Consider the following 27,490-nt stretch of genomic DNA (forward strand, 5'->3'; position numbering starts at 1 on the left):
GATGCATTCATTTTGATAGCAAGTAAAATATTGTCAATGAGAAGTTTAACTTGCTCGGGGTCCGATTTTGCTTTGTGTGACAGCTCGTTCTCTTTTGCGCTCTCCCGCAATAATGCAGCGATCCCCTGTCCCATCTTGAGCCTTCGTACAATTCCAACAGCTTGCAAATGAAAGGTTAGGGTTAGGTTGAGGTGGTCCAAGCTCCGTTCAGTCCACATCTTTCCCTCCGAACACTCACTTGCTACTTCGGCTTCGCTGCATGTTTTGCAGAGTACACCTTTCTCACTCGAAAAGGAAAAAACAAATCTCACCCAGTTTCATCGCTTGTTCTTCTATTTGCACGTACACCGACAGCCAGCCCATCTTAAAAGAACCGCATTTCTTTTTCACTTTGGCTTGATGAGCGGATGTGTCGCTGCCCGTTCGTTTCGCCACGACAAGAGGTTAGTGCGTCACGTCAAAACGTGCGTCACATGACGTCTTTGCCCCAGACGGCTCCGTTTATAAATACTTCGCCTTTTGTCGATATTGTAGTTAGTCGTTGTGTGCATTTTAGTTATGGATAGTTAAGAATATAGTGTTTCGTCTGTTTTATTAGTCCTTACTAAAACAAAGGCTGGAAATTGGTCAATACTTATGACACTATGACTGTGACTGAATCAAGTGTCTTGGTTATTGACTTGCCTCATGTTCCCAAGCACTGGAGTTTTCTAATGATATATATACCAGTTGCCTGAGCATAAATAGCATATTTTAATATCAAAAGCATATTAACCTTTGGTCCTCGTGAACAATAAACTAACTATTGGCAGATATTCAAAGTAACTGTAATCTGACTAATATAAAAAGTAACGCGTTAGATTACTTATGATGTCACCGGACCACATTATTCGAGTAACACTGTAACGCGTTACCGGCATCACTGCTGGTGAAACCCCTTATACAAAAAAAATAAATAAATAACATCATCAGGTAGGATGTTTGTTTTTATTTACGGACGCTTTGTCGTTCCACAGTCAGATCGCTTCTTTGATTGGCTGCGTTCCGTTTCACATCACAATTCGCTGAGTCATGACTCTGGAGTCGTCAGTTTTTTGGTCGTAAATATTGAACATATTTAATACTTTGTCGACCCTGAACCGCGTGGGCTCTATTATTGGGACAAATCCACTCTTTCTGCACCTCAGACCACAGGATCATCTTAGAAGACAAAACGTACGTACACAACATAATATACGTTTGTCGTCCTTGGTCGGGAAGCTGCAAAATCGGGACATAACAGCCCGATTGTCGTAATGTGTGTACTAGGCCGAGTGTGGGCCAGCATGGCGTCAAAGTTGATTATTTTAAGGATTGGGCATGACAAAGGGGATGCAAGGGCACTTTTGTTCCTGCTTCCAGCTTTCATTATTATCATTATTAAAGTCAGAGCATTAAAATTCATTGGTGGTGATTTTTATTGGACGATTTTTCTAAAAAAAAAACACAACAAAAAACAACATAAGAAAGCATAAATATATATATATTAAAAAAAAAAAAAAAACCTCCAGGAAGAGATGAAAAAGTTCTCAAGCGAGTCAGTTGATTTTCACGACAGCCATGATGAAGACAATGCGCTGAGCTCTGAGATCGTGATGTTTGGAATGTTTCAGCGGCACCAGACCGGAAGTGACCTGCCGCATCAGTTGTGATGTCACAATAATGCTGATCAGCAGTTGGCATTTGATCACGTGCCCTTCGGTGGCGTTTCTCCTCTGCTTGATGATTGGTTGTCAAAGTGTTCAATGATCCTGGCGTCCAATGGGGTGACACTCGCTACAGGAAGTAGACGCTGTAAAAGATTCCAGCTTTTACAGGTCACATGATTCAAAGACGTTCACGGGAGTTGAGCTTTTGGATAAGATGCGATGCTTCTTCCGACCACCAGGGAGCGTCGTCATCGTCAGCTGAGCAATGACTGCACATCCTGTTTGAGAGGTTAGCGCTTCCCATGTGGAAGATGTTTTTATTGCCATGGCCTCCATCGCTCGTCACGTTTGCGTCGAGAGCGTCCTGCTCTGCGGAGTTGGGATCCACCAATCACAGACGGAGCCTCCAATGAGATCATCGTCATCATCATCCGGGTGGTTAGAAAGCGTCTTGTCCAAACAAACAAAAAAGGTCTTTGAAGTGAACATGTGTCATGTTTAAAAAAATAAAAATCAAAAAATCAAACCAAGCCAAAAAGAGCAGTGCTTCCATATAAAGTGCTTGTTACATCGTCTTATTGTTATTAAAATATTGTTTTCCTGGAGTGAAAAGACAGTAAACAAGTTACACGTCGCTAAAAAATAAATGTTCTTTTCTTTTAACAAGTCCCACTGGCTCGTTTTCGTCAAGCTGAACTTGTCCCGGGAGCCTGAAACAGGAAATGACAATCACGTGGTTAGACAGGAACATTGGGTGAGTGGCTAATCAGACTGGCTAGCTAGCGATTACGTGGCGTACCGTCAAGTGTTATGAGGAGGAGGATGACGACGATGATGATGATGAAAATGAGGCGGTGGTGGAAAACCACATGGAAAAATATGGCCAGAACAAAGTGATGATGATGATGATTAGGGATTGGGCGAGTGCGGTATTGGGCCGATTTCAAGGTATAGGGTACCCACGAAGGCTGCCGATACCAGCCACTGATACTTAAGGCAAAACAATCTGACATGGAGTTAGGCCTCCTCGCCAGTAGTTGGCGTTAGACTGTGGCGGTTTGACACATTGGCCAATCATCATGTGCCTCAGAAAGAAGGAAAGGAGAGAATGAGAGAAAGAAAGAAAGCGAGAGAAAAAAGTGACAAACAGAGAGAAAGAGAGAGGTCTTTGTCCACAATTATCCGTCATTGTGTTCATTGAAATTGGACGTATCATAAATACCGGTGGTATCGGTAATCCACGAATAATGACGATGATGATCACGACGACGCAGACGATAAGGCAGTAAGCACGAAGCGGTTCGCATGTAGCTGTTAGCACGTGCGCTTTGCGCGTCCGTCCATGAGCGCAAGCGTGCCCGCCGCTCTGCTTAGTGAGCAGAGCCAGGTGGTGTGGAAGGGGCGGAGCTTGGGGTGGAGCCCAGCAGGCGTACAAACAGGAAGAGGGTGGAGGTTGGCAGGTAGACGCACAGGAAGAGGAAGATGTCGTGGCTGAGGCACAACAGGAAGTCTGCGTGCGGCGTGAGCGCGCAGTCCAGGAAGACTGCCACCAGGAGGTAGTACACCTGGAACTCCTCCAGCTCCTCCCACTCCACACACACGCTGACGCCGGCCCCACCTGCGCCACTCACCATGGGTTTCATCTCCGCCCCCTCCGACGGCGCTTCCTTGACGCGGGTCCGCCCCCGGCCGGCCACCCGCTCCGAACGCCGGCTGCGCTCGACCAGCTCCTGCACACACGAGCGCACGAGCGGGCAACGGTATGTTGAAAAGTGTGCAGTGGACCCGTTACGCGCAGGTCTCGGTTTTTGGTAACATTGATGATCAATACAATAGTTCTGATTCAGTCTCTCTGTGCCGCCCGGCAGTTAGAGACTCCTGCACTTGGGTGACTGAGGAAGCTTTTATTTATATGGCACTTTTTAAAACATGGTTACAAAGCGCTTCACAAACATATACAAAACTGAGACAGTTAAAATGCACAAATGTAGACCAAGTAGACAAGGATGCAAACATGAGACCAAGAGAAATCAACTAGAGTATAAAATAATTCAAACCCCAATTTCGATGAAGTTGGGACCTTGTGTAAAATGTAAATAAAACCAATACAATGATTTGCAAATCCTTTTCAACCTTTATTCAATTTAATTCACTACAAAGACGAGATATTGTTCAAACTCATGAACATTCTTGTTTTTTGCAAATATCATTTTTGACTTTGATCTCTGGAACACGTTGTTAAATCTGGGCCAGGGGCATGTTTCCCACTGTGTTAAATCACCTCTCTTTTTAACAACACTCAACAAACGTTTACGAAGTGAGGACTCAAATTGGTGAAGCTTTTGAGGTGGAATTATTTTCCATTCTCACTTGATGTACAGCCTGAGTTGCTCAACATTCTGGGGTCTCTGTTGTGGTATTTTGCGCTTCATAATGCGCCTGCACACATTTTCAATGGGAGACAGGTCTGGACTGCTGGCAGGCCAGTCTAGTTCCCGGACTCTTTTAGTAGCAAGCCGAGTTGTTGTAACACTGCAGAATGTGACTTGGCATTGTCTTGCTGAAATAAGCAGGGACGGTCCTGAAAAAGACTTTGCTTGGATGGCAGCATGTACCTTTTAGCATTATGCTTTATTCACAGATGTTCAAGTTACCCATGCCATGGGCACTAACACACCCCCAGAACATCACAGATGCTGGCTTTTCAACATAGCGCAGGTACAAATCCATATGGTCTTTTTCCTCTTTGGCCTGGAGGACAAAATGTCTATGATTTCTAAAAACAATTTGAAATGCGGACTGGTCAGACCACAGCATACTTTTCCACTTTGCGTCTGCAGTCCATCTCATATGAGCTTGGGCCCAGGGAAGCCGGCCGGCGGATCTCTGGGTGTTGTTGATATTTGGCTTTGGGTTTGCATGGCAGAGTTTGAACTTGCATTTGTAAATGTAGCAAACGACAGTGTTAACTGACAATGGTTTTCTGAAGTGTTCCTGAGCCCACGCGCAGGCAATATCCTTTACACAATGATGTCGGTTTTCACTGCAGTGCCGCCAGAGGGATCGAAGGTCACGGGCATTCAATGTTGGTTTTCGGCCTTTCCGGTTATGTGCAGAGATTTCTCAAAATTCTCAGAATCATTTGATGATGATATGAGCAGTAGATGACGAACTCCCTAAATTCCTTGCAAATGTACGTTGAGAGACATCCTTAAACTGTTGGTCTATTTACTTCCACAGTTTTTGACAAAGTGGTGAACACTGCCCCGTTCTTGCGTGTGAGCAACTGAGCCTTTCGAGGATGCTCCTTTTATACCCAAATCAGGATACTCACCTGTTTCCAATTAACCTGTTCATCTGTGGAATGTTCCAAACAGGTGTTTTTTTTTCTTAGCATTCCTCAACTTTTCCAGTCTTTTGTTGCCCCTGTTCCAGCTTTTTTGGAACATGTCAGGCGTCAAATTCAAAATGAGAGAATATGCCAAAAAATGCCAAATATGCCAAAAAACAAAGTTCATCAGTTTGAACACTAAATGACTTTGTAGTGTATTCAATTGAATGTAGGTTGAAAAGAATTTGCAAATCATTGTATTCTGTTTTTATTTACGTTTAACACAATGTCCCAAAGCGGCAAGGTGGCCGACTGGTTAGAGAATGGATGGATGGATGGATGGATGGACAATGTCCCAACTTCATTGGAATTGGGGTTTGTACAGACAATAAAAACGACATGGGAACATAAAGGAGGTCTATGTAAAGGCTTCGTGATGCAAAAGAGCTTTAATGCCTTGTTTGAAACCGTCCAACTAGGATTCGGCTGATCTAATACATTGTGGAAGTTGGTTCTGGAGAGTTGGGGCTAAGAATGCAAATGCAAGATCACTTTTGGATTTGCGGGTTGTGCAAGGGAAGTCGTGTGTGGTGGTATGAGGACGGAGCTCAGGGATGTAGCTAGAGACGAGCTCACGTAGAGCTTTAGAAGTCATCATGATAATCTTATACTTGATTCTGAATTTTATTGGAAGCCAGCGGAGGGATGCAAGCACAGGAGTAATGTGGGACCTCTGGCTGGTTCTTATTTAGAAGTCTAGCAGCTGTATTTCGGATGAACTGTTAGCGTTTGATAGAAGAATGACTGAGGCAGGTGTAGACGGAGTGACAGTAATTCAACCACGAAAAGACAAATGTGTGGATTAATTGTTCAAGAACCGAAGTAGGCAGAGTAGGTGTTATTCTAGCAATATTTCTCAACCGGACAAGTTTACTAACATGATGGTCAAATGTCCTGTACCCAAAGATGATATCCAGATCTTAGCAGCAGCTTTAACATTCTGTTGAAGGTGGGCCAATAAACTGAGTAGCAGCATTGACAACGATTTCTGTATTCCCACAATAGCAATAAGATCCTGGGGGACTCACCATGAGAGCTTTGTCCATGAAGAACTCCTTTCCCGGCGTGCCGTCGTTGTACTTGGTGTCTATGGCGAAGCAAAGGAAGAGCACGTCCACCACCATCTCGAAAACGGACAGGAAACAGTGTGCCACCAAGAAGGCGAACAGACAAACGATGACCAGCGGCAGCAGCCACTCGGCATAATCTCGCCGCGCGTTGAGCAGCAGAACGCCGGCGAAAGCCGTCGTGGTAACGATCAGAATCTGGCAGAGGAAGAGGCCCCGGCGTTAGCCGAATCACCCGATCTGTACGGGAGCGTGCCTCCGAGCGCTCACCTTCCCTAGGAAGAGCACGAAATCTCCGATGGCATTGACGGTAGCGACACGCAGGGCGTTCTCCACCAGCAGGACGAAGGCGTCTCGCGCGGACGTGCAGAAACCCGTGCTGTTGATGGCCGTGGCCGCGTAAGCGTTCTGGGCGGGCGGGTGTGATCCCAGAATCATAAGAACTTTGATTTATATGGGCGACCCGATGAAAGAAGAACAAAAAGTCACCTGGTTGAGATAATTGAGGCACTTCTCTAAACACCACAGACAGCAAATGCAAGACTTGAGCACGCAGCGAGCGCACGCGTTCTCCTGAAACGCAAACACACAAATGCACATTAGCTGAGCTTATGACGGCGCCGCTGCCGCCGCAACCGCCGCCGCCATTACCTTCCCTTTGAGCTGCTTGTGCACGTAGATGAGGAGGAGTCTGGGCATCTTGACCAGCGTGATGATGAAGGAGCCTTTGGCCACCGTGCCCACGTGATACCGCAGCAGCCGCAACGCAGCACGCACTATCGGCCAGGCCGGAAGTCGCTTCTTGTCCCTGCGAACACGCCACCCCGCCGTCACTTAGAATGAGAATCATAATACTTACATACTACCGGTTATGAGTTTTTCGAGATACAAGCTGAAGATCGGCCGTTTTGGGTTTTTTTTTTTTTCTTTGACCTGCGAGCTTCGGTTTGAGAGTAGCTCCACTCGCTTCACAAGCGCCAGTTTGCCAGACGGAATCAGTAAATATTGTTCCAAAAGAGGCCTTAAGCTGTTTATTGCCAATCTCAGCTGAATGTTACTCTAAAACTAAACATAAAACAAAGAGACTTTGTGTATTTAAAGTAGACTTTACGTCGATCTGATCGGTGTGATCGGTATCGGCCGATAATTAGCATTTTATGCTGATCGGCTGATCGGCTTTCATGTCATAATTCGCCGATCCGATCAATGACGTCATCGATCGGCTCCGCACAAGACATTTAACTCTGCGTCGCTGTTGCATATGAATCCAAAAGCTAGTTTATTTTTAGACTTGTCACGAGTCTTGTGGCGCAATACTGTAACTATCTGACGGCCAATCAAGTTTTTTTCAATCTTGTCGGTTAAAAACACATCATCGGTGTGGGACTATTTTACGGCATCTCAGACAAAGTTATTTGCAGTCTGTGCACAACTGAAGTACGTTGTGGGGAACGTCATCTAAATGCTTCAACACAAATTTGATCGGGCACCTGAAGAATGTACACAAAGAGGAGGAGCATGCTGCGTTCAAGCAACGCAGCGTAGAAAAAATAAATAAAAAGGAAAAGCCTAACGGATGCAAACTCTGGACAACCCCCGTCCATATAGCCGAGAGAGTGAGAAAGTTAGAGTAAGCATGTCATTAACAGTATTTGTTAAAGTAATTTTATTACAGTAAGTTAGCACCCATTATTTCTGTCATGTTGTAATGTTGATCTGACCTGCACTTATGTCAGTGAGCAATCCTTGAATGCCCCCTAGAGGTCATTGATGTTTTAAATTTGTCAAAAATGCTCGAGAATAATTTTGAGCTGGGATGGGCTCCCACACGCCCACAACCCTAGTGAGAATAAGGGGTACAAAAAAATGGATGGATACAGTACTCAGTATACAGTACACAAGTATATACAATAAATGTCATGTAAATGGAGACATTTACATAGTGGATCAGAATTTCCTCGAAGGCATCCGGAAATATTTTTCCATGGCCTCACCGAACTCCTCCCATGCCCGAGATTTGGCTTCAGCGACCACCAAAGCTGCATTCTGCTTGGCCAGCCGGTACCCATCAGCTGCCTCAGGAGTCCCACCGGCCAAAAAAGCCGATAGGACTCCTTCTTCAGCTTGACGCCATCCCTCACCGTTGGTGTCCACCAACAGGTTTCGGGGATTGCCGCCACGGCAGGCACCGACCACCTTACGGCCACACGGACTCGATGTCCCCCGCCTCCCCCGGAACGTGAGAAAGGTTCTGTCGGAGGTGGGTGTTGAAATTCTGCCAGACGTTCCCAGCAGACCGTCACAATAGGTTTGGGCCTGCCACATCGGACCAGCATCTTCCCCCACCATCGGAGCCAACTCACGAACAGGTGATCAGTTGACACCTCCGCCCCTCTCTTCACCCGAGTGTCCAAGACATGCGGCCGCAAGTCCAACGACACGACCGCAAAGTCGATCATCGAACTGCGACCTAGGGTGTCCTGGTGCCAAGTGCACGTGTGGACACCCTTATGCTTGAACATGGTGTTCGATATGGACAATCCATGATGAGCGCAGAAGTCCAATAACAGAACACCGCTCAGGTTCTGATCGGGGGGCCCGTTCCTCCCAATCACGCCCTTCCAGGTCTCACTGTCATTGCCCACGTGAGCATTGAAGTCCCCCAGCAGAACGATGGAGTCCCCAGCGGGAGCGCTCTCCAGCACCCCCTCCAAGGACTCCAAAAAGGGTGGGTACTCTGAACTGCTGTCAAACAACAGTCAGGACCCGTGCCCCCCACCCGAAGGCGGAGGGAGGCTACCCTCTCGTCCACCGGGGTGAACCCCAATGTACAGGCGCCGAGCCGGGGGCCAAAAAGTATACCCACACCTGCTCGGTGCCTCTCACCGTGGGCAACTCCAGAGTGGAAGAGAGTCCAACCCATCTCAAGAGGAGTGGTACCAGAGCCCAAACTCTGTGTGGAGGCAAGCCCGACTATATCTAGTCGGAACTTCTCGACCTCGCACACCAGCTCGGGCTCCTTCCCTGCCAGAGAGGTGACATTCCACGTCCCTAGAGCCAGCTTTTGTAGCCGGGGATCGGATCGCCAAGGTCCCCGCCTTCGGCCACCGCCCAGCTCACACTGCACCCGACCCCTATGGCCCCTCCCACTGGTGGTGAGGCCACGGGAAGGGGGACCCACGTTACCCTTTCGTGCTGTGCCCGGCCACCAGGCGCTCTCCTTCAAGCCCCACCCCCGGGCCTGGCTCCAGAGGGGGTGACCCGCATCAAGGCAAGGGAAAACCTCTTCCTGAATTTTTCATCTTCATAGAGGTTTTTGGAGCTCTGCTTTGTCTGGTCCCTCACCTAGGACCTGTTTGCCAAGAGTGACCCTGCCAGGGGCATAAAGCCCCAGACAACTTCGCTCCTAGAATCATTGGGACACACAAACCCCTCCACCACGATAAGGTGACGACTTCACCTTTACGAGCCCACTCACTCCCTCAGGTCGGCCGGCCAGCTGCTCCCGACTGTCCCCGAAGTCAGGCCGAAGCTCGGAGGGTAGCGAACCTTTGCTGTTGCCGCTCCAAAACTTTGGAACTGACTGCCTCAGCACATTCTACAGGCATCCTCCTTAGCCGTTTTTCAATCTCTTCTCCTTCGCCTTTGACAGCCAGTGAGAGGTTGACTCTATTTTTATCCGTACTGTTTTTAAGACTGACATTTATATTTTTGTATTACATTTCTTTGCCCATTTTTGTGTTTTATATGAACCTCCCTGTCTCCGTGTTATGTATTTGTTCCTTTGCACAGCACTTTGTGCACTGTGCATGCTGTTATAAAGTCCTCAACAAACTTGGACAGCATTGGATAATGTCACGTTACGTCACCCTATTGATCCGTGCGGCGTGTCTGCTGACCTGGTGAAGTAGTAGGTGACCACGGCGCCAGCCACCGTCATCTGCTGGCAGGCCAGGATGAACTCTGTAATCCACAGCAGGCCCACGGCGTGGAACCAGGTCAGGTACTCCAGGCGACCGGTCAGACGGAACTCGGTCAGTCCCGCCTCCTCGTTGTGCACCGCCTCCCCTGGGGCGGCAACGCAGCCACAAGCTAACTCGGCAGCTAACCTGCTCACAGCGGCGAGTGCGGCCAATCGACAGCCACTCGTCTGTCACTTGACACGACCCACTGGCACTTCCTCCATTAGCCAATTAAGTTGTAAATACGAGAAGTGTGACAATGAATCGACAACTAATCGATTATTAAATTAATCGACAACTATTTGAGAAACGTTGAGGCACGTTGTTGAACTTAAATTGATCCAAATCCTCAGAATTTCAGCCTGTCAGTTGTAAATATTGCGATTTCTGTAGTCATCCGTGAAAGCAGACCGATGACCTTTGTGTTGATTCAAAATAAGACAATTGCAAACATCTGCTTTTACTTTGGAAAATGATCAAATCTTTCCCTATTTTCTGACATGTTACTGACCAAACCAAATCCTAATCGATGTATGGAAAAATTCATAGTGAGTTGAATCTATGAGGAAAGCAATGGTTATTTGCAGCTGTAGAATGAATAACGTGTACTGTAATTGACATGTTGCTGAACCTAAAGCAGCCTCACAAGTGGACATCAAACTAGTATCTCTCAGTTCAAAAAGGTTGCCGAGTACAACGTCGTGTCACCTGATATTGCTTCATTGTTGTTGATTTGGTTTTGATTTTCAATATCCATTGGCAAAGCTACACGACCACGGAGCACAATGTGAAATCCTGGTGCTGGTTTTTCGTAGAAGTTAGGATGTTAGCATTTGAGTTATTTAAAACACTGGTTTTTGGCATCATTAGGTTTATGTGTTATGAGCTGTGTTTTGGTTGAGTTTTTCTTTGTTATGTCATGTTTTTCCCTTTGTCCCCTTTTCATGTCTTGTCTGCTCGTTAGGTTTTCATATTCACCTGTTCTCGTCAGCCCTGCTCCTTGTGTCAACCAATGAGCTCCCTCCAGCCACTCGCGTCTTGTCCAGGTATGCCTCGTCATCTGTTTGCTTGCATTTAGTTCCCTGTTTTCTGTCAGTCTGTGTCTGTAAATCACGTTTCCTTTGTCATGGTAGGTTTTCTGTTGTGGTAAGGTTATCCCTCGTGTTTTTCTTTTCTTTTTTTGTTACTTTGAACCTTGCTTTATAAAAGCAAAGTTCAAATGAAAGTCATAATTAATGAAGTAATGATTATTCCACGTGCCTTTTTGCCTTCTTGATAATAAATCCATTTTTTTGGGAGACAAGTGCAGACTCGTGCCTTGCCTCCCTGCTTCCCTGCGCTTGGGTCCTCTACCACGAAAACCCTCAAACTCATTGTCACACTACAAGGAGTTTTGTCGTTTCCAACAAAATATGTCGGGCCCCATCGGAAAAGTCGGCGGCAATAGCAAATCGGGCCAATAACGGGGCTAAAAAAAATTGCATGTCACAATGAATGAGCCGTTGAATCTATTGATCCGCCCTTGTGTTCTCTATATCTCAGGTTTAGGGCTGCAGCTGTCGAATATTTTTCATTGCGTATTCCATCGATGAATTGAATAATCAGATACTAATTTATTTTGCATTAAAGTTAATTGCAAAATATTGTTTTCTGATTACTGTGTAACTGATTGTTGTTTAGTTTCTATTGTTTAATGATGAAACGAAACCAAATAAACAACAATGAAGCAATATCAGCTAAAAGGGCGTGACTTTGGACAACCTTTTTCAAACAGCGACTTCCTGTCTGCCGATTCACATTCCTGCAGGATTCTTTTTCATAATGTTTAGGATTGTGATTACGATACATATTGAACATTTTTGTCGGGGGGGAGATGCGTACCGCTGGTTCCCAGGAAGAGCAGGACGAGGATCCAATAGATCCAGAAGAGGAGCAGCACGAGGAAGGTGATGAACGGCTGCAGCGTGAGCAGCGGCAAATGGATGAAAACCTTTCCGGCCACGTGAAATAGAGCGATGGCCAATGCCACGCGCTTCCTCATGAACAGCATCAGCAGCAGCAGGATCACCTGAGAGAGCACACGAACCCGCCCGTGAGGGAGTAAGCGCGAGGGCACCAAAAGCGAAAATCGAGCAACAAAATCTTGAAGTCAACGAAGCACATGCGATATAAACAGTCAACAGAGCTTGGAGGAGTATTAAAGAGGATAGAGTAGCATTCAAAAATAAAAGTTATTGTATTCAAGGAACAAATATAGATATCTATTTTTTTTTACTAAAGCAGTTGCACATTTTACAAGACCTACAGTAATTATTCCATCCATCCATTTTCTGAGCCGCATCTCCTCACACGGGTCGCGGGCGTGCTGCAGCCCATCCCGGCTATCATCGGGCAGGAGGCGGGGTACACCCTGAACCGGTCGCCAGCCAATCGCAGGGCACATATCAACAAACAACCATTCGCACTCGCACCTACGGGCAATTTAGAGCCTTCAATCAACCTACCCTGCATGTTTTTGGGATGTGCGAGGAAACCGGAGCGTCCGGAGAAAACCCACGCAGGCGCGGGAAGAACATGCAAACTCCACACAGGCGGGGCCGGGGGTAATTATTCCATTTGTTTTCCATTTCTTGTCACCTTGATTCAGATACGTCTGTTCAGTTACACCATTAAGTATTTCCTTGATATTTAATTGTTTATTTCATAAAATGTACTTTTATTTTGATCAATTAAAGGCCTTGTACACACGTAAGGATTTTTCAAATCTTAAAAGATTTTTTTTATTGTTACACAGCCCACACATGAAGATAAAAAAAATCTGTTTTGCTCGTATTATGTGTGGTGTGCTCTGATAAGCTCAACATAGAGAACCACACACACAAAGATTCTGTGCCACCACTGATCTTGAAATCTCGCGTGATCAAACATGATCTAACAGAAACGAAGATGAGCAGACACTTCAGCATACGCGCCCATGTTTCCCGAGTGTTGCCGAAGGGACCGACCGGCGCGGGAGTGTCGTAAATGGCGACGTCATCCGAACGGCCTCGCTATGGAAAATACAAACTACTTAAACTTGTACAAACTACGACATCGGGTAGGACCTGATCATCTAAGAAGACATACGGGTCGGGTGGCGGGGCTAAATCGGAACAAAAACAGCCCGATTGTCTTGATGTGTGGACCAGGTCTAAAAGAGCTTGTTTGTTGTTACACTTAATATGTTGTTATTGCACTATCAATTATTTTTGCACTTTGCTGTTAGGGTTAAGAGGTCTAACTCAAAAGCCTGTTTTTTTAAACCAAAAATAATAAATCAGACGACATATTTACAATGAATACATAGTATACTGGTTTATTTCTGTTACTTTGAGAAGGGTGAGATGATATTCAGTATTGCACTTAGTGCTCGATCATTTGGAGTGTCGTGTAAATCAAGCCGGATCCGCTCTCGAGATGGAAAACGCGCACGGGGAAAAACGTCGGGCAGGCAATAGGATCACGGAAACAACACAGCCCGCTCTGGGATCCGTTTTTAGGAATGATCAATATTTGTCAAGTCAAAATGAAGTTCAACAGATTCAACTCTCAAAGGACTACAAAAATGGCAGATGAACTACAATATCTCTAAAAGGCGGAACTCATTCCAATCAAGCAGCAGACGGTGACGGCAGGACGACGATTCCCTCATTGTGCGAATACCGAGACTCACGCAAAACAAAACCATCTCCAAACGCCGGAGACGGTAAGAGACGGTGACCAGAGACTCGAGCAGTCGAATTGTTGTTTGTGTGAGCGCGACCGTCGAGCGGGTTGCCTAGTGACGTGTAGGTTGTTAACCATTTAGTTCCCATGTGTGCTAGTTGTTTGTTAACATCACGATTTATTGAAATGTGGTGAAATTATTATTTGGAAAATATGTGATTAGATTGTACTTGTATGTTGAGCACATTTGTGGGGTTTTTGTCTTTTGAGAAACTATGAAATGAACATTTATTGTTTAATCACAGGGTAAATTAAGCAACGTAAACATAGCGTGGAACTTCTCATAACTCAATGCAAACATTTAGTATCTTAGAAATGTTTGCACTTCATAATTTGTGTATAACTTTCCTTTTAAAATCTTAACAATAAAGCTACTAAGATTAAAAAGTAATATTAAGTAGTTTATGGTAGAATACAGTTAAAAATTCATGACAATTTATGTTACAAGGGATTAAAAATAGACTCAAAAGAATAAATAATAAAAAGTGAGATTGATACTTCCTTGACAAACAGGTTGAAAGAATTGACAGCAGCGGGTCACCGGATTTGCACTTAATTTTCAATTCAACGGAACAGGTCAGGTGTTTGTTTGCCTTGTATTTTGTATATAGCCATTGGAAATATGAATGACTATATGCAGAATTCCAATATATTTTTTTCATGTTTTTGTTTTATTTGAAGGTTTTGTTGTTTTTGGCTAATGGCTTGTAGAGATGTCCTAAAACTGCACACAAATAAAAGCTGCCTGGTCTTTTGAGTGAAATCCAGTGAGAACCTCTGGTTGACAGGTCAGGTCTATCTCTTTCAAGTGGGGATATTGCATGGCAAAATGTGAGGAGTTGACAATATTATCGGCAGAGCTCGAGGGCCCCGTAATCTCATTTTGAAGGCGCGTGTTGTGTTCGTGCGTGTTGGTACCGTGAAGACTGAGGCGGCAACGGCGTAGACCAGCAGCGTCCGGTCGCCGTCCCGACTCGGCTCGTCCTCTTTGGCCGCCTCGGTGTCCGTGTGGTTTCTGTGGAGACGGTGGTCCACGTAGAACCACCACAGAATGCCGGTGCCCGCTGGGACACGACACCTGTCACAGCGATGCTCTTATTTTGAAAACAAAGCCAATGGGAATTGAGCTCACCTAGAGACCCGAGCACCGCCAACGAGGTGAGGATCCACACCAGGACCGCCGAGATGTAGCGAATGATCACCGTCAGCACCATTGACAGCACTGACACACACACACACACACACACACACAATTACGTCTGGACCAGCTTTATGGGATTTTCACGATTCTAGTCTTCACATATCTGACAGAGCACTTTCAGTCACACTGGAAGAGTCAGCGAGAAAGTCGCGTCATACTAGTCACACACACGCCATTTACTAGGGGTGGAATCACAGACAAAGGGCTCAGAGATCTGACAAGTAATTGTTAAATCAAGGACATACGAGTCATAGAGCCGACCAAAATCCCATATATCTGTCGACGAGTCAAAGACAGCCAAGTCAGTAATTATTGAGTCTCAAACACACACGAGTCAGTGAAAAAAGGATCACAGATCTGACTAGTCTGATTTAGACCAGTCACAGACAAACACGTGAAAGGCAATTGATCTGAGTCAAAGACAGACGAGCCAGCGATTGCTGAGTCACAGACAAATGGGTCAGAGAGAGATGAGTCAGTGATTGTCAAGTGATGGAGCGAGGAGTCAAAGATAGACGAGTTGGAGATCGTCGGGTCACAGACGAGATGGGAGGTGAGACAGCGGGCGTTTGTGGACTGACCGAGCGCGAGGAGACAAAGCCCTACGATGACTTCTTTACTGGCCGCCACGCCGGCAATGACTCGATGCAGGAAGGAGTCGTCGCTAACGAAGGTCACCACGGCTTCGGCGAACTTGGAGTAACACGAGATGTCCACCGGCGTGCAGCGATTGAAGAGCGGCAAAGGCTTGCTGGCGACGAACAAACCGGTCGAACGTTAGAGGATCTTCAACAGGCTTCGCTTACGATTGGGATTCTTCTTCTTCTTTATTATTATGATAGTTGTTGTTATTCTTACCTGGGCGGGACAGGAAGTTTGGGACACTTGGAGAACCTCTCGGGAAGGCTGGGGTACTTGTGACCCGCTAACTCGTACGAACACAACTCAGAACCTGAAACGCATGCGCACACGTTTCATCATCATCATCATGTTTGTTGATATGAAATATGAATGACATCCTGTCGAAGGCCACAATAATGCGCTTCCCGCCAGACCAATGTGACAAGTGTACTGTACCACGCAATCATGTATCTTTGTGTTGTGCGACTTCGTGTGATAGCTTAGCGATTAGCATGGTGGTGTTCCATCTGTCTCTTCTTACCTGCCGGTCCTTCGTCCTTACGATACTTGTCTAAAGGTTTAGCTGATTCCGCGTTATGGAGGGGATGATTAGTGACCTGTGCTGCGCCGACAACGAAACCGAGGCGCACATTCGCCTCCGCGGCTCGGCATCATATTTAGCCACGTTAGCTTAGCTGTAGCTCGTAGATAGCTGGGGAGCCGCTAGCATGATGATGGAAAATCCATGCGGTTCCCATAATTCATTGTGACATGCAAATTTTAATTATTACAGTAAAGAAGACATGAAGTCATCTTTTGTTGTTAATGTGTGTTTATGTTACTAGTAGTTTGTTGAATGGATGTGTAGTTTAAGATTTACACATTTATGGTTGATTTATGGCAATATGTCATTATCAAACCGTGAGTGTAGAGTTTGTGTAATAAAGTGACCTTCCAGTCGATTCTGCTCGATAGCAATATTCTCTGGGGCATTCCCTGTAAATAGATAACCATTTGAAACTCTGCACGCGCTCTGGCTCCACGGCTGTCAGTGATCAACGTATGACATGTTATTTCGGTGAAAAAAGTATTTTGGTCCTATACCAAAAATGCAATTTTGGTAAACATTTTGGCGGGGCTTGAGTTTGGGCACTTCACTATTAAAAATAGCTTTGTGTGTACCCCACTTGGGTGGTGCTCACTGTGTCTTGAAATGTCTTAAGTGTGTGTTTTTCGGTGTGTGTGTGTGTGTGTTCATGTGTGTTTGTTTGTCCACGTGTCCGCTGTTGTCACCATTGAGCGTGGCGAAGGTCTTGAGGTCATGGTAGGTGTGGAGGGTGTGCGGGGGGCACAGGGACACGCAGAGAGCCACCGACTTCATCTTCCTCTGAACGATGTCGATGTTGCAAGGATCCAAAAAGAAGACGAACCTGAGAGGGCACCGCAGACGCAATGTTTGTCATCTCAGCAGCGCAACCACCCCCACCCGGCGCCAAATACGGGCGTGATCAAACACTGACTTCCTGTCCGTGTGGTCCAGGCCACTGAGCCGGACCCCGTCCAGGTGTTGGTTCCGGCGTCCGCAGGTGTTGCCGTAGCTGTCGTAGCCCAAGACCAGGCGGGCCGCGCCCCCCGACACCACCGTGAACGCACAAACGCTGCCCTGAGGGACAACACAACATTAACCACAACAATCTGCACTTGGAATGTGGAGCTCTTCAAGGACTTCAGCGTTTCCCAACTTTGATTGTGTCAGGATGCATATTTTGCATTTTTATTTCTATATATCTCACACACACTGCGGGGCGGTGGCCGACACATCTGCCTCACAGTTCTGAGGACCGGGGTTCAAATCCCGATCCCGCCTGTGTGGAGTTAGCATGTTCTCACCGTGTCTGCGTGGGTTTTCTCCGGGCACTGTTTTCCTCCCACATCCCCAAAACATGCATGGTAGGTTGATTGAAGACTCTAAATTGCCCTTAGGTGTAAATGTGTGCGTGGATGGTTGTTTGTTTCTATGTGCCCTGCGAGTGGCTGGCGACCAGTTCAGGGTGTATCCCACCTCTCGCCCGAAGTTAGCTGGGATAGGCTCCAGCACACCCGCGACCCTTGTGAGGATAGAGCGGTACAGAAAATGGATGGATGGATATCACACACACACAGTGCCTTGGAAAAAGTATTCTCAAATTCTTTTTGCATAGTTTCCCCACTTGTGTAAGATCTTCAAACAAATGTAAATAGCAAACAAATATGTGATATATAAAAGTGCTGCTTTTATGCTTTTAAATGGTGATTTCATTTATTAATTAATTAATCAATTTATTCATTAAAAAGATATTTTAACAAATTAATTAATCTGGAAGACTGAAGAGTACAATAAGGCAAAATAAACCCATGTTCTTCAAGCAGAAAAACATTTATTTACACTGCTCAAGGACATGTTTATGTACAAATTTAAGATTAAAATGAAATTTGCCTCATTTCTTTGCTTTTTTGTTTTGGCCTCCAACTTGAGCCAGGCCCATCTCCGCCTGCACCCGATGCCAGCTTCAAGCTGTGCCACATGAATAGAATCCTCCTCTTTAAGCGCTCTCATTCTGGAAAAGAATTGACGACAATCATTGTCTGTTTCACTTAATTTTTCACTATTACCAACTTCAAAGGCTAATCCCAAATGCATCCGCCAGGAAAATATTAAGTTCACTATTTTTCTGTTTTTATTGGCCATTTCTGAATTTGAAGTGAGTTCATTCTGCGTTGTGACATAATCCTTAACATCGCTCTGTCGCTTAACACATTTAACATTAACATCCGTAAACTAATTAGATAATTGTAGCCGCGTTTCCTAATTAATACAAGATGTAGTAGCGGATCGACTCTTGTCGCCGATGTTACGTGTCCTTGGCGGTTCCGCTGGAACCGCAACCGGGGCCGCGACCCGCAGCACCTCAACGCGAAAATACAAAAGACCAGTGCAACAAATGCAACACTGGCTGATCTGATGAGAAAAAAAAATGTTGCTTCAACGTCAGAGTAGCAAGAGAGGATGCCCGCTCCAGAGGCGGGTAGAGTAGCCAAATATTGTATTCCAGTAAGAATACTGTTACTCGACAATAATCTGATTCAAGTAAAAGTAAAAAATCGCCCTCCAAAAATTTACTTGAGTAAAAAGTACAAAGTGAAATTATTACTCAAGTACTGAGTAAATAGTGAGTAACTTCTGATATTTTTAACCACAGCATGAACATCAATTTAAAAAAAAAAAAAAAAAATTTCAAAATAAAAAGCAAATTCTGATGTTGCTGTGAGTGGGCGTGTGTGTATGCACAGTCAAAACTACAGCAAAACATCTGCAATTTACTGCACGGCGTTTCCTCAAGTTATAAGCGAGCTGAAATATCCACGTTTGGGCAGACAGTGCCAGACAAATACGACAATACATGAAAGCCGTTGTTTTTGTTCATCTAAATGTAAACACGAGTAGCGTGCCGTTGCCTTCACGGTAACGACGGCCTTCCCAACATGACCGCCCCCACGTAAGCATGACGATCAGCGGGTTGGCTTATCTAGTGTGAATATCAATGTCCGGGAAGCCCGATGGAGGATATTGTGTGAGGTCATGTGATTTTCTTGTGTCTTGTGAAAAAATGGAAGAGTGGTGAACCTTCCCAGGAGTGGCCGGCCTACAAAGAATTACCCCAAGAGAACAGCAATGACTCACATCCATGAGGACGACTTCAGGACAACCTGCAGGCCTCTTTTGCCTCAGTTAAGGTCAGTGTTCATGATAGAACTACACCGTACTAGAGCGGCTCCAACTACCGGAGACAAATTCCTTGTGAGTTTTTTGGACATACTTGGCAAATAAAGATGATTCTGATTCTGAGAATATTATATGTGCTTTGTGGACTTAGACAAGGCATTTAACAGTCTCGTTTCATCTGGTGTAAATGCAGCACGGCATTTCGGTGGTAGTAGTGTGACGGTCTTGGGCTGCTTTGTTCCTTCAGGACCTGGACAACTTGCCGTGATTGATGGAACAATGAATTCTGCTCTTAAACAGAAAATCCTGAAGAAGAATGTTCCACCATCAGTTTGTGACCTCCAGCTGAAGCGTACTTAGGTTCTGCAGCAGGATAACAATCCAAAACACACCAGCAAGTCAACTTCTGAATGGCTAAAAACAAAATAATAATAAAATGAAGCTTGTGGGATCGACAGGCGATTCGGTGCAGCGTCTGCAGTAATGCTGACTTTGTATCGGTCCGTTGTGGTGAAGAAGGAGCTACGTTCCTACCCTCACCTATGGTCACGAGCTGTGGGTCGTGACCGAAAGAACAAGATCCCGGATACAAGCGGCCAAAATGAGTTTCCTCCGCAGGGTGTCCGGGCTCTCCCTTAGAGATAGGGTGAGAAGCTCGGTCATCCGGGAGGGGCTCAGAGTAGAGCCGCTGCTCCTCCGCATTGAGAGGAGCCAGATGAGGTGGCTGGGGCATCTGTTTAGGATGCCTCCCGGACGCCTCCCTGGTGAGGTGTTCCGGGCACGTCCCACCGGGAGGAGACCCCGGGGACGACCCAGGATATGCTGGAGAGACTACGTCTCTCGGCTGGCCTGGGAACACCTCGATATCCCCTCGGAAGAGCTGGAGGTAGTGGCTGGGAAGAGGGAAGTCTGGGCTTCCCTGCTAAAGCTACTGCCCCCGTGACCTGACCTCGGATAAGCAGAAGAAAATGGATGGATGGATGGATGGGTGGGTGGGTGGATGGATGGATGGATGGATGGATGGGTGGGATGGGTGGATGGATGGGTGGATGAAACTTTTGGAGTGGCCTACTCAAATTCCAGACTTGAATTGGACTGAAATGCAGTGGCAAGATCTTAAAAAGGCCGCTCATGCTCGAAAACCCTCCATTTTGGCTGACTTCAAACAATTCTGCAAGGCAAAGTGAGCCAAAATATCTCCACAGAAATGTGAAAGACTCATTGCCAGTTCTAGAAAACGCTTGAGTTCAGTTGTTTCTTCTGAGGATGACCCAACCAGTTCTTAGATTAGGGTTCCATTACTTTTTCACGCAGGGCCAGGTAACTGAATAGTTTTTTTTTTCCTTACTAAATGAAATCACCATTTAAAAACAGCATTTTAAGTTCACTTAATATTACGGCGTTATATTTGTCTATTTACATTTGTTTGATGATCGTCATCATTTAAGTGAGGAAACTATGCAAATATATAAGAATTTGAGAAGTGGTCCGATACTTATTCACAGCACTAAAATATATCTATCTATATGTTTTCCATGGGAAAACACTGAAGAAAGGGCACTTTGCTAGTGTAGACTGTTTAGAGCTTGTATAACTGTCAAGTTATTGTCCTTTCAAAATAACTCAACACACAGCCTTTAATTGTCCTAACCACTGGCAACAAAAGTGAGTAAACCCCTGAGGGAAAATGTTCATTGGAGCAAAATGTTATTTCTTCGGTGTTGTCCCATGAAGAGATATGAGAAAATATTTACAAAAGCCACTCGTGGACGAGCATTCACTCCAAATGTTCTGCCTGTCACCATATGTCACTGGCATACGTAGATTATTTCTAGTGAATAAATCATCATTTGGTAGCAATTAAATAGACTTGGATCGTTTCCCGACACACTAATGTGTTTGGGAATCATTGTTCTAGGTTAACGTGATCTACGATGATGATGATGATGATGAGGTTGTGTTACCATGCCGACACAGAAGATGATGAAGAGCAGGAACCAGGGCAGGTCAGTGCAGCTTCGCTCCTCCAGTGGTCTCCATTCTCTCTTTGTCCTCTGCAACACACACACACACACACACACACACACGTTCACGAGCACGTATACAATGCACAACATTTTCGCACACACATGCATACACAGGCGCTGTTAGCAGGCCCAGTGACCGTGTGGCGGCTAATTGGATGAAGAGCGAACAGTATTCTTGGATTATGGAATGGATTCTTGTAATCACACATCGACGCTGCAGACAAGATCCGACAAGAACCGGGCAGAACCGAGCCGAGCTCACCTCAGCGCTACCGCAGCATCCCATCTCATCCGGGTGGGGGCGTGCGCGCAATGGGACGGAGCTCGAGCCGAGCGGCACCGACGGCCGGAGCCGGGGGGGTGTTAGGGCTTGGGCTTGGGGGGCGGCTCGGAACGCACGGCCCCGCAGACGCAGGAGGCTCGCATGAAAGGCCCAAGTCGGAACCGGACCCGACGCTCGCAGTCCGAGCCGATGGCGTCCAAACGTCTGTCAGATTGGTCGTCCGCCTCACTTCCTGGTGGCCTGGCAGCGCAGCGGCCATTCATGTCATTGCGCATGCGCAATGGCAAAACAACAACGCCCGCTCGGGCGCCAGTTGACGACGCGGTACTCGACGCTACCGCGGGGGGGCTCTCGGCAAACAAGAACGGCCATAGATATGAATGGATAGCTACGCCAGCGCAATGAAACAGCCTTGCTAACCGACGTGCCTATGTAGCGGCCATGATGGGGAGGTCGACGTTCCCATAGAAAGTACTAAAATTAAGTCGTAACTTCCTTATTTTTTTCTCAATCGATTTTCATGAGGGTTACTTTTTTGTCAACGCCAAAGTGTATGCTATCAATAAGCAGCAAAGATTATATTTAAATATGATAGCTGGGATAGGCTCCAGCACGCCCGCGACCCTAGTGAGGAGAAGCGGCTCAGAAAATGTTTTTTTCAAAATGTTTTCATGTGAAAGAGACTCACAACAGTATGAAGCACAATGTACCGGCATTGTTGGTCTTTTAGTTTTCTTGCCGTACACACACGAAACTCGCTGACGACTTTGACCTCCTTAGCTTAACGTCGCTGTCGGCACGGAGTTGAAAATGCGCGTGTGGTATCTATCTTTGAAGAAAATCAACTGTTCTCATCATTTTTTCATTTTGGGCTGAGCACTTTGTATGAAGGCAACGATCATGTGACAATCATCCACACTGCTCCTCCTGAATCTGAGATTCCACTTCCGGACGGACTCTCCTCTCTAGCACCACCGAATAGACCTTACCAGGGAGGTTTTGGAGTGTGATCCTCTTATAGTTAGAACTCACCCCTTTTTAAGAAGGAGGACCACCACCCCGGTCTTCCATCCCAGAGGGACTGTCCCCGATGTCCATGCGATGTTGCAGAGGCGTGTCAGCCAGGAAAGCCCCACAACATCCATCCATTGTCAACACTGCTTATCCTGGTTAGGGTCGCGGGGCGCCGGAGCCTATCCCAGCTGACTTCGGGCGAAAGGCGGACTACACCCTGAACTGGTCGCCAGTCAGTCGCAGGGCACATATAGACACGGACAACCATTCGCACTCACATTCACACCGTCACTGAGTGGGAACTGATCCCACGCTGCCCACACCAAAGTCAGGCGAGTGCACCACTACACCATCAGTGACGCCCCACAACATAAAGAGCCTTTAGGAAGTCCGGGGGTCTTGCCATAGAGGAGATTTTTGACCACCTTGTTGACTTCAACCCCAGAGATATGAGAACCCGCCTCAGAATGCCCAGACTATACTTCCTCATAGGAAGGCATGCCACTGGAATTGGAAATGGTCCTCTAAGTATTCAGCCCACCAACTCACAACATCCCAAGTCGAGGTCAACAGCGCCCCATCCCCACAATACACAATGTCGATGGTGCACTGCTTCCCCCTCTTGAGACGGTGGATGCTGGACCAGAATTTCCTCGAAGTTGTCAGGAATTCGTTCTCCATGGCCTCACCGAACTCCTCCCATGCTGGGGTTTTTGTCTCAGCGACCACCAAAGCCGTATTCCGCTTGGCCAGTCGGTACCCATCAGCTGCCTCCAGAGTCCCACAGGCCAACAAGGCCTGATATGACTCCTTCTTCAGCTTGACAACCAACGGGTTCGGGGATTGCCGCCACGACAGGCACCGACCACCTTACAGCCAAAACTCTGGTCGGCCGCCTCAACAATGGAAGCGCGAAACATGTTCTGCTGGAGGTAGGAGTTGAAACTACTTCTGACAGGCGACTCTGCCAGATGTTCCCAGCAGACCCTCACAATACGTTGGGTTTCTGATCATGGGGGCCGTTCTTCCCAATCATGCCCTTCCAGGTCCCACTATCATAGCCCACGTGAGCGTTGAAGTCCCCCAGCAGAATGAGGGTGTACCCAGCGGGAGAGCTCTCCAGCAACCCCTCCAAGGACTCCAAAAAGGGTGGGTACTTTGGGCTGCTATTTGGTGCATGGATACAAACCACAGTCAGGACCCGTGCCCCCACCCTAAGGCGGAGGGAGGCCACCCTCTTGCCCACCGAGGTGAACTCCAATGTACAGGCACCAAGGCGTGAGGCTATAATTATGCCTGCGCCTGATCGGCACCTTTCACCGTGGGCAACTCCAGAGTGGAAGAGAGTCCAACCCCTCTCAAGAGGACTGGTACCAGAGCCCAAGCTGTGTGGTGAGCAAGATTATAATTCGTCAAAATTTCTCAAACTCGCACATCAACTCTGGCTTCTTCCCTGCCAGAGAGGTGACGTTCCACGTTCCAAGAGCCAGTTTCTGTAGCCGGGGATTGGACAACCACGGTTCCCGCCTTCGGCCTCCACCCAGGTCTTTGCGCACCCGACCCCCTTGGCCCCTCTCACAGGTGGTGAGCCCATGGGAAGGGGGACTGATGTTATCTCTTCGGGCTGTGCCTAGGCGGGCCCTATGGGTGCAGGCCCGGGCACCGGGCGCTCGCCATCGAGCACCACCTGGCTCCAGATGGGGGCCCGGGTGACCCGCATCCGGGCGAGAGAAAACGTCTTCCAATGTTTGGAATCATCATGGGGCATCTTTGAGTCATGCTTTATCTGGTCCCTCACCTTGGACCTGTTTGCCATGGGTGACCCCGCCAGGGGCATAAAGCCTCAGACAACTTTGCTCCTACGATCGTTGGGACACGCAGACCCCTCCATCACGATAAGGAGACAGCTCAGGGAGGGGATGAATGATATTCATAAATCATAATCAATGATGGTTATCATGTAGACTGAGCTGTATAAGCTGTAATACTCGCGTGGCCGCCAACGCCCGCATTGCATCACGTGTCCGACAAATTGGCCCGCACGGCCCGTCTGCGTAGCTTGACGCGCACACGGCAAAAATTGTTGCTGTGCATAGAACGCCGCGGAGATGATCTCTCGTGATTGGTCTGTTTTAGTCACATGCTGTGATGACGTACTCTGCGTGCCCCTTGGTTCTACAACCCCAATTCCAATGAAGTTGGGACGTTGTGTTAAACATAAAAACAGAATACAATGATTTGCAAATCATGTTCAACCTATATTTCATTGAATACACTCCAAATATATTTGTCCACATTTCTAATTGTTTTTGGAAATTGTGGACATCGTATCCTCCGGGCCAGAGGAAAAGAACCATCCGGACTGTTATGGACGCAAAGTTCAAAAGCCAGCATCTGTGATGATATGGGGCTCTGTTAGTGCCAATGGCATGGGTAACTTACACATCTGTGAAGGCACCATTAATGCTGAAAGGTACATACAGGTTTTGGAGAAACATACGCTGCCATCCAAGCGACGTCTTTTTCACCGACGCCCCTGCTTATTTCAGCAAGACAATGCCAAACCACATTCTGCACGTGTTACAACAGCGTGGAGTCGTAGTAAAAGAGAGCGGGTACTAGACTGGCGTGTCTGCAGTCCAGACCTGTCTCCCATTGAAAATGTGTGGTGCATTATGAAGCGTAAAATACGACAACGGAGGCCCCGGACTGTTGAACGGCTGAAGCTGTACATCGAGCGAGAATGGGAAAGAATTCCACCTGCAAAGCTTCAACAATTAGTGTCCTCAGTTCTCAAACATTTATGGAATCACAGTGTAAACATGATCCTGTCCCAGCTTTTTTGGAACATGATGCAGCCATAAAATTCGAAGTTAATGATTATTTGCTAAAAATAAAGTTGATCAGTTTGAACATTAAATATCTTCTTTGTATTCAAATATAGGTCGAACATGATTTGATTATCCCAATTTCTGCCCAATGTCTTGGGCAGCCGTGGCCCAATGGTTAAGATCGTCGCCTGCCACCGTGGGGGAACAAGTTCAAGACACCGACTGGACCATCCACCAACATCCCCCGGACTCACGGCTGTGGTGTTCTTGAGCAAGACATTGATACCCCAAAATGCTCCCCAGGTGCTTCAGTTGCTCCCTGCTCCAGTGTGGTCCACTAACATGTGTTCACTGTGATGGGTTAAATGCCAAGAACAAATGTCATGTGCATACATGCATGTTCATGACAATAAAAGGTGATTCTTCTTTTCGTCTTCTTCTTCTTTCTTCTTTCATTGGAATTGGGGTTGTACATACCATCTACGCGGCCGCCTTCTTGATCGATTTTGCAGCATCATTAAACGTATCATCTGGTCCACGGTCGCCATTGTTGTTGCTTTGTTCCTTGTTACTGAAAGGAAAGTAAAAACGGCTACCGGATATGGCCAAAAAAATGCAGAGGAAACTCCACCCTGTGGCCTCCTAGCCAATACCAGCCGTAGCAACACCCCCGACCTGGAGGTGAACCGCGCGACTATAAAGAAACCTTAAGTCGTTTTCATTTTCAGACAGTTGATATGACTCATGAAAATTATATCAATGTGTCAAACTCAATTTATGTTAAGAAGGGATTGGATAAGATCATATTTGTAAGAAGTGAAGAAAGATCGCAATCTTGGGACACATTTACTGCCCTAATGAAAGGAACACATCAATTTAGTTGGGAGCTTGAAGTAGACTCACTTTCTTTGCTGGGGTGGGCCACCAAAAAAAGGCGTGATGGGCCCACACATCATGACTCAAACAACCGTTATGTGTAAAAAAAAAAAAATTATGTCATCATATGACTGTGTGACATTGCTGTCGGGCAGAACCTTATTCGTTCGACTTTGGTCAATTTCATATATTTTCACAGATCAATAATGCTATTGGTCAGTCCCAACCTGGTTCTGTTTTTTAAACAATTTATTAACAATCTAAAGTGTTGAAAATCGCGAGCTCTCTTTAACCATACAATCTTTTTTTTTTTTTTTATTTGCTGATAAAATGCTTTTCGATATGCTCGGATTCTGCCCGACAACAACGATACAATATGATGTTGAAGATGAACATTAAAAAATCACAAACAGGAAGTGAAGGTGATGGTGAAGCTAAATATCTCCTCATCTTTGCAATGATATTTTCTCTAGGTGAATATTTTCTACCTTCAACCTGAAGTGGAGTTGGTGCTCAGGACGTCTGGACTCCATGTTGACTGATTGGCCTGGAGACACTTGGAATGTCCTGGAAGGTCTTGGAAGGTCCCGGTGATACATGGAAGGAAGTTTTTGGAGGTCTCGGATGGTCTTTGAAGGTTTGGGAGAGATTTGGAAGGTCCTGGTGTGACTTGGAAGGTGGTGGACAGACGTGTAAGGTTTTGGAGGATCCTGAACGGTCTTGAAGGGCCTCGGAGGCTCTCGGGGTTGTCACTGTGTGAATAAGGTCTGCGCTGATGCGCTTGGGATCACTCACAGAGATCTTTTGTCCTTTTGTTTACTGTTGTACCAGGCCGTGTGTGTGTGTGTGTCTGTGAGTGAGTGTGAGAGAGAGACAAACAGTTGATTCATTTATTTGAGGAGCAGACTTTATCTTTTAAATGTAATTGGAAGAATCCATCCATCCATTTTCTGTACCACTTTATCCTCACACGGGTCGCGGCCGTGCTGGAGCCTATCCCA

At 46.5% G+C, this 27,490-nt stretch overlaps 1 protein-coding gene across 5 annotated transcripts; it reads right to left on the minus strand.

Moving 5' to 3' along the window:
- Nucleotides 1-1,549: 1,549 nt before the first annotated feature.
- Nucleotides 1,550-26,174, minus strand: slc44a1b (solute carrier family 44 member 1b). 5 transcript variants are annotated; one of them, XM_061685492.1, is made up of 17 exons: nt 22,801-26,174; nt 21,748-22,008; nt 21,423-21,512; nt 17,216-17,358; nt 16,989-17,125; nt 15,933-16,026; nt 15,656-15,825; nt 15,006-15,095; nt 14,792-14,937; nt 11,990-12,176; nt 10,046-10,214; nt 6,798-6,954; nt 6,636-6,719; nt 6,417-6,554; nt 6,108-6,344; nt 3,320-3,418; nt 1,550-2,138 (listed from the first exon to the last, which is right to left on the minus strand). In XM_061685492.1, exons 2-17 carry the CDS (start codon nt 21,769-21,771, stop codon nt 2,031-2,033), a joined length of 2,073 nt encoding a protein of 690 aa, XP_061541476.1. In that variant the 5' UTR covers nt 21,772-22,008; nt 22,801-26,174; the 3' UTR covers nt 1,550-2,030. The 5 variants fall into 5 exon arrangements, 3 of the variants coding, with proteins under 3 accessions (XP_061541476.1, XP_061541477.1, XP_061541475.1); XM_061685493.1 differs by lacking the exon at nt 1,550-2,138 and adding an exon at nt 2,273-2,398; XR_009769175.1 differs by lacking the exon at nt 1,550-2,138 and adding an exon at nt 2,315-2,398 and having other exon boundaries at nt 2,488-3,418.
- Between the last annotated feature and the right edge of the window lie 1,316 nt (nt 26,175-27,490).

Source organism: Phycodurus eques, chromosome 9, assembly GCF_024500275.1.
Source record: "Phycodurus eques isolate BA_2022a chromosome 9, UOR_Pequ_1.1, whole genome shotgun sequence".
Classification (NCBI taxonomy): domain Eukaryota; kingdom Metazoa; phylum Chordata; class Actinopteri; order Syngnathiformes; family Syngnathidae; genus Phycodurus; species Phycodurus eques.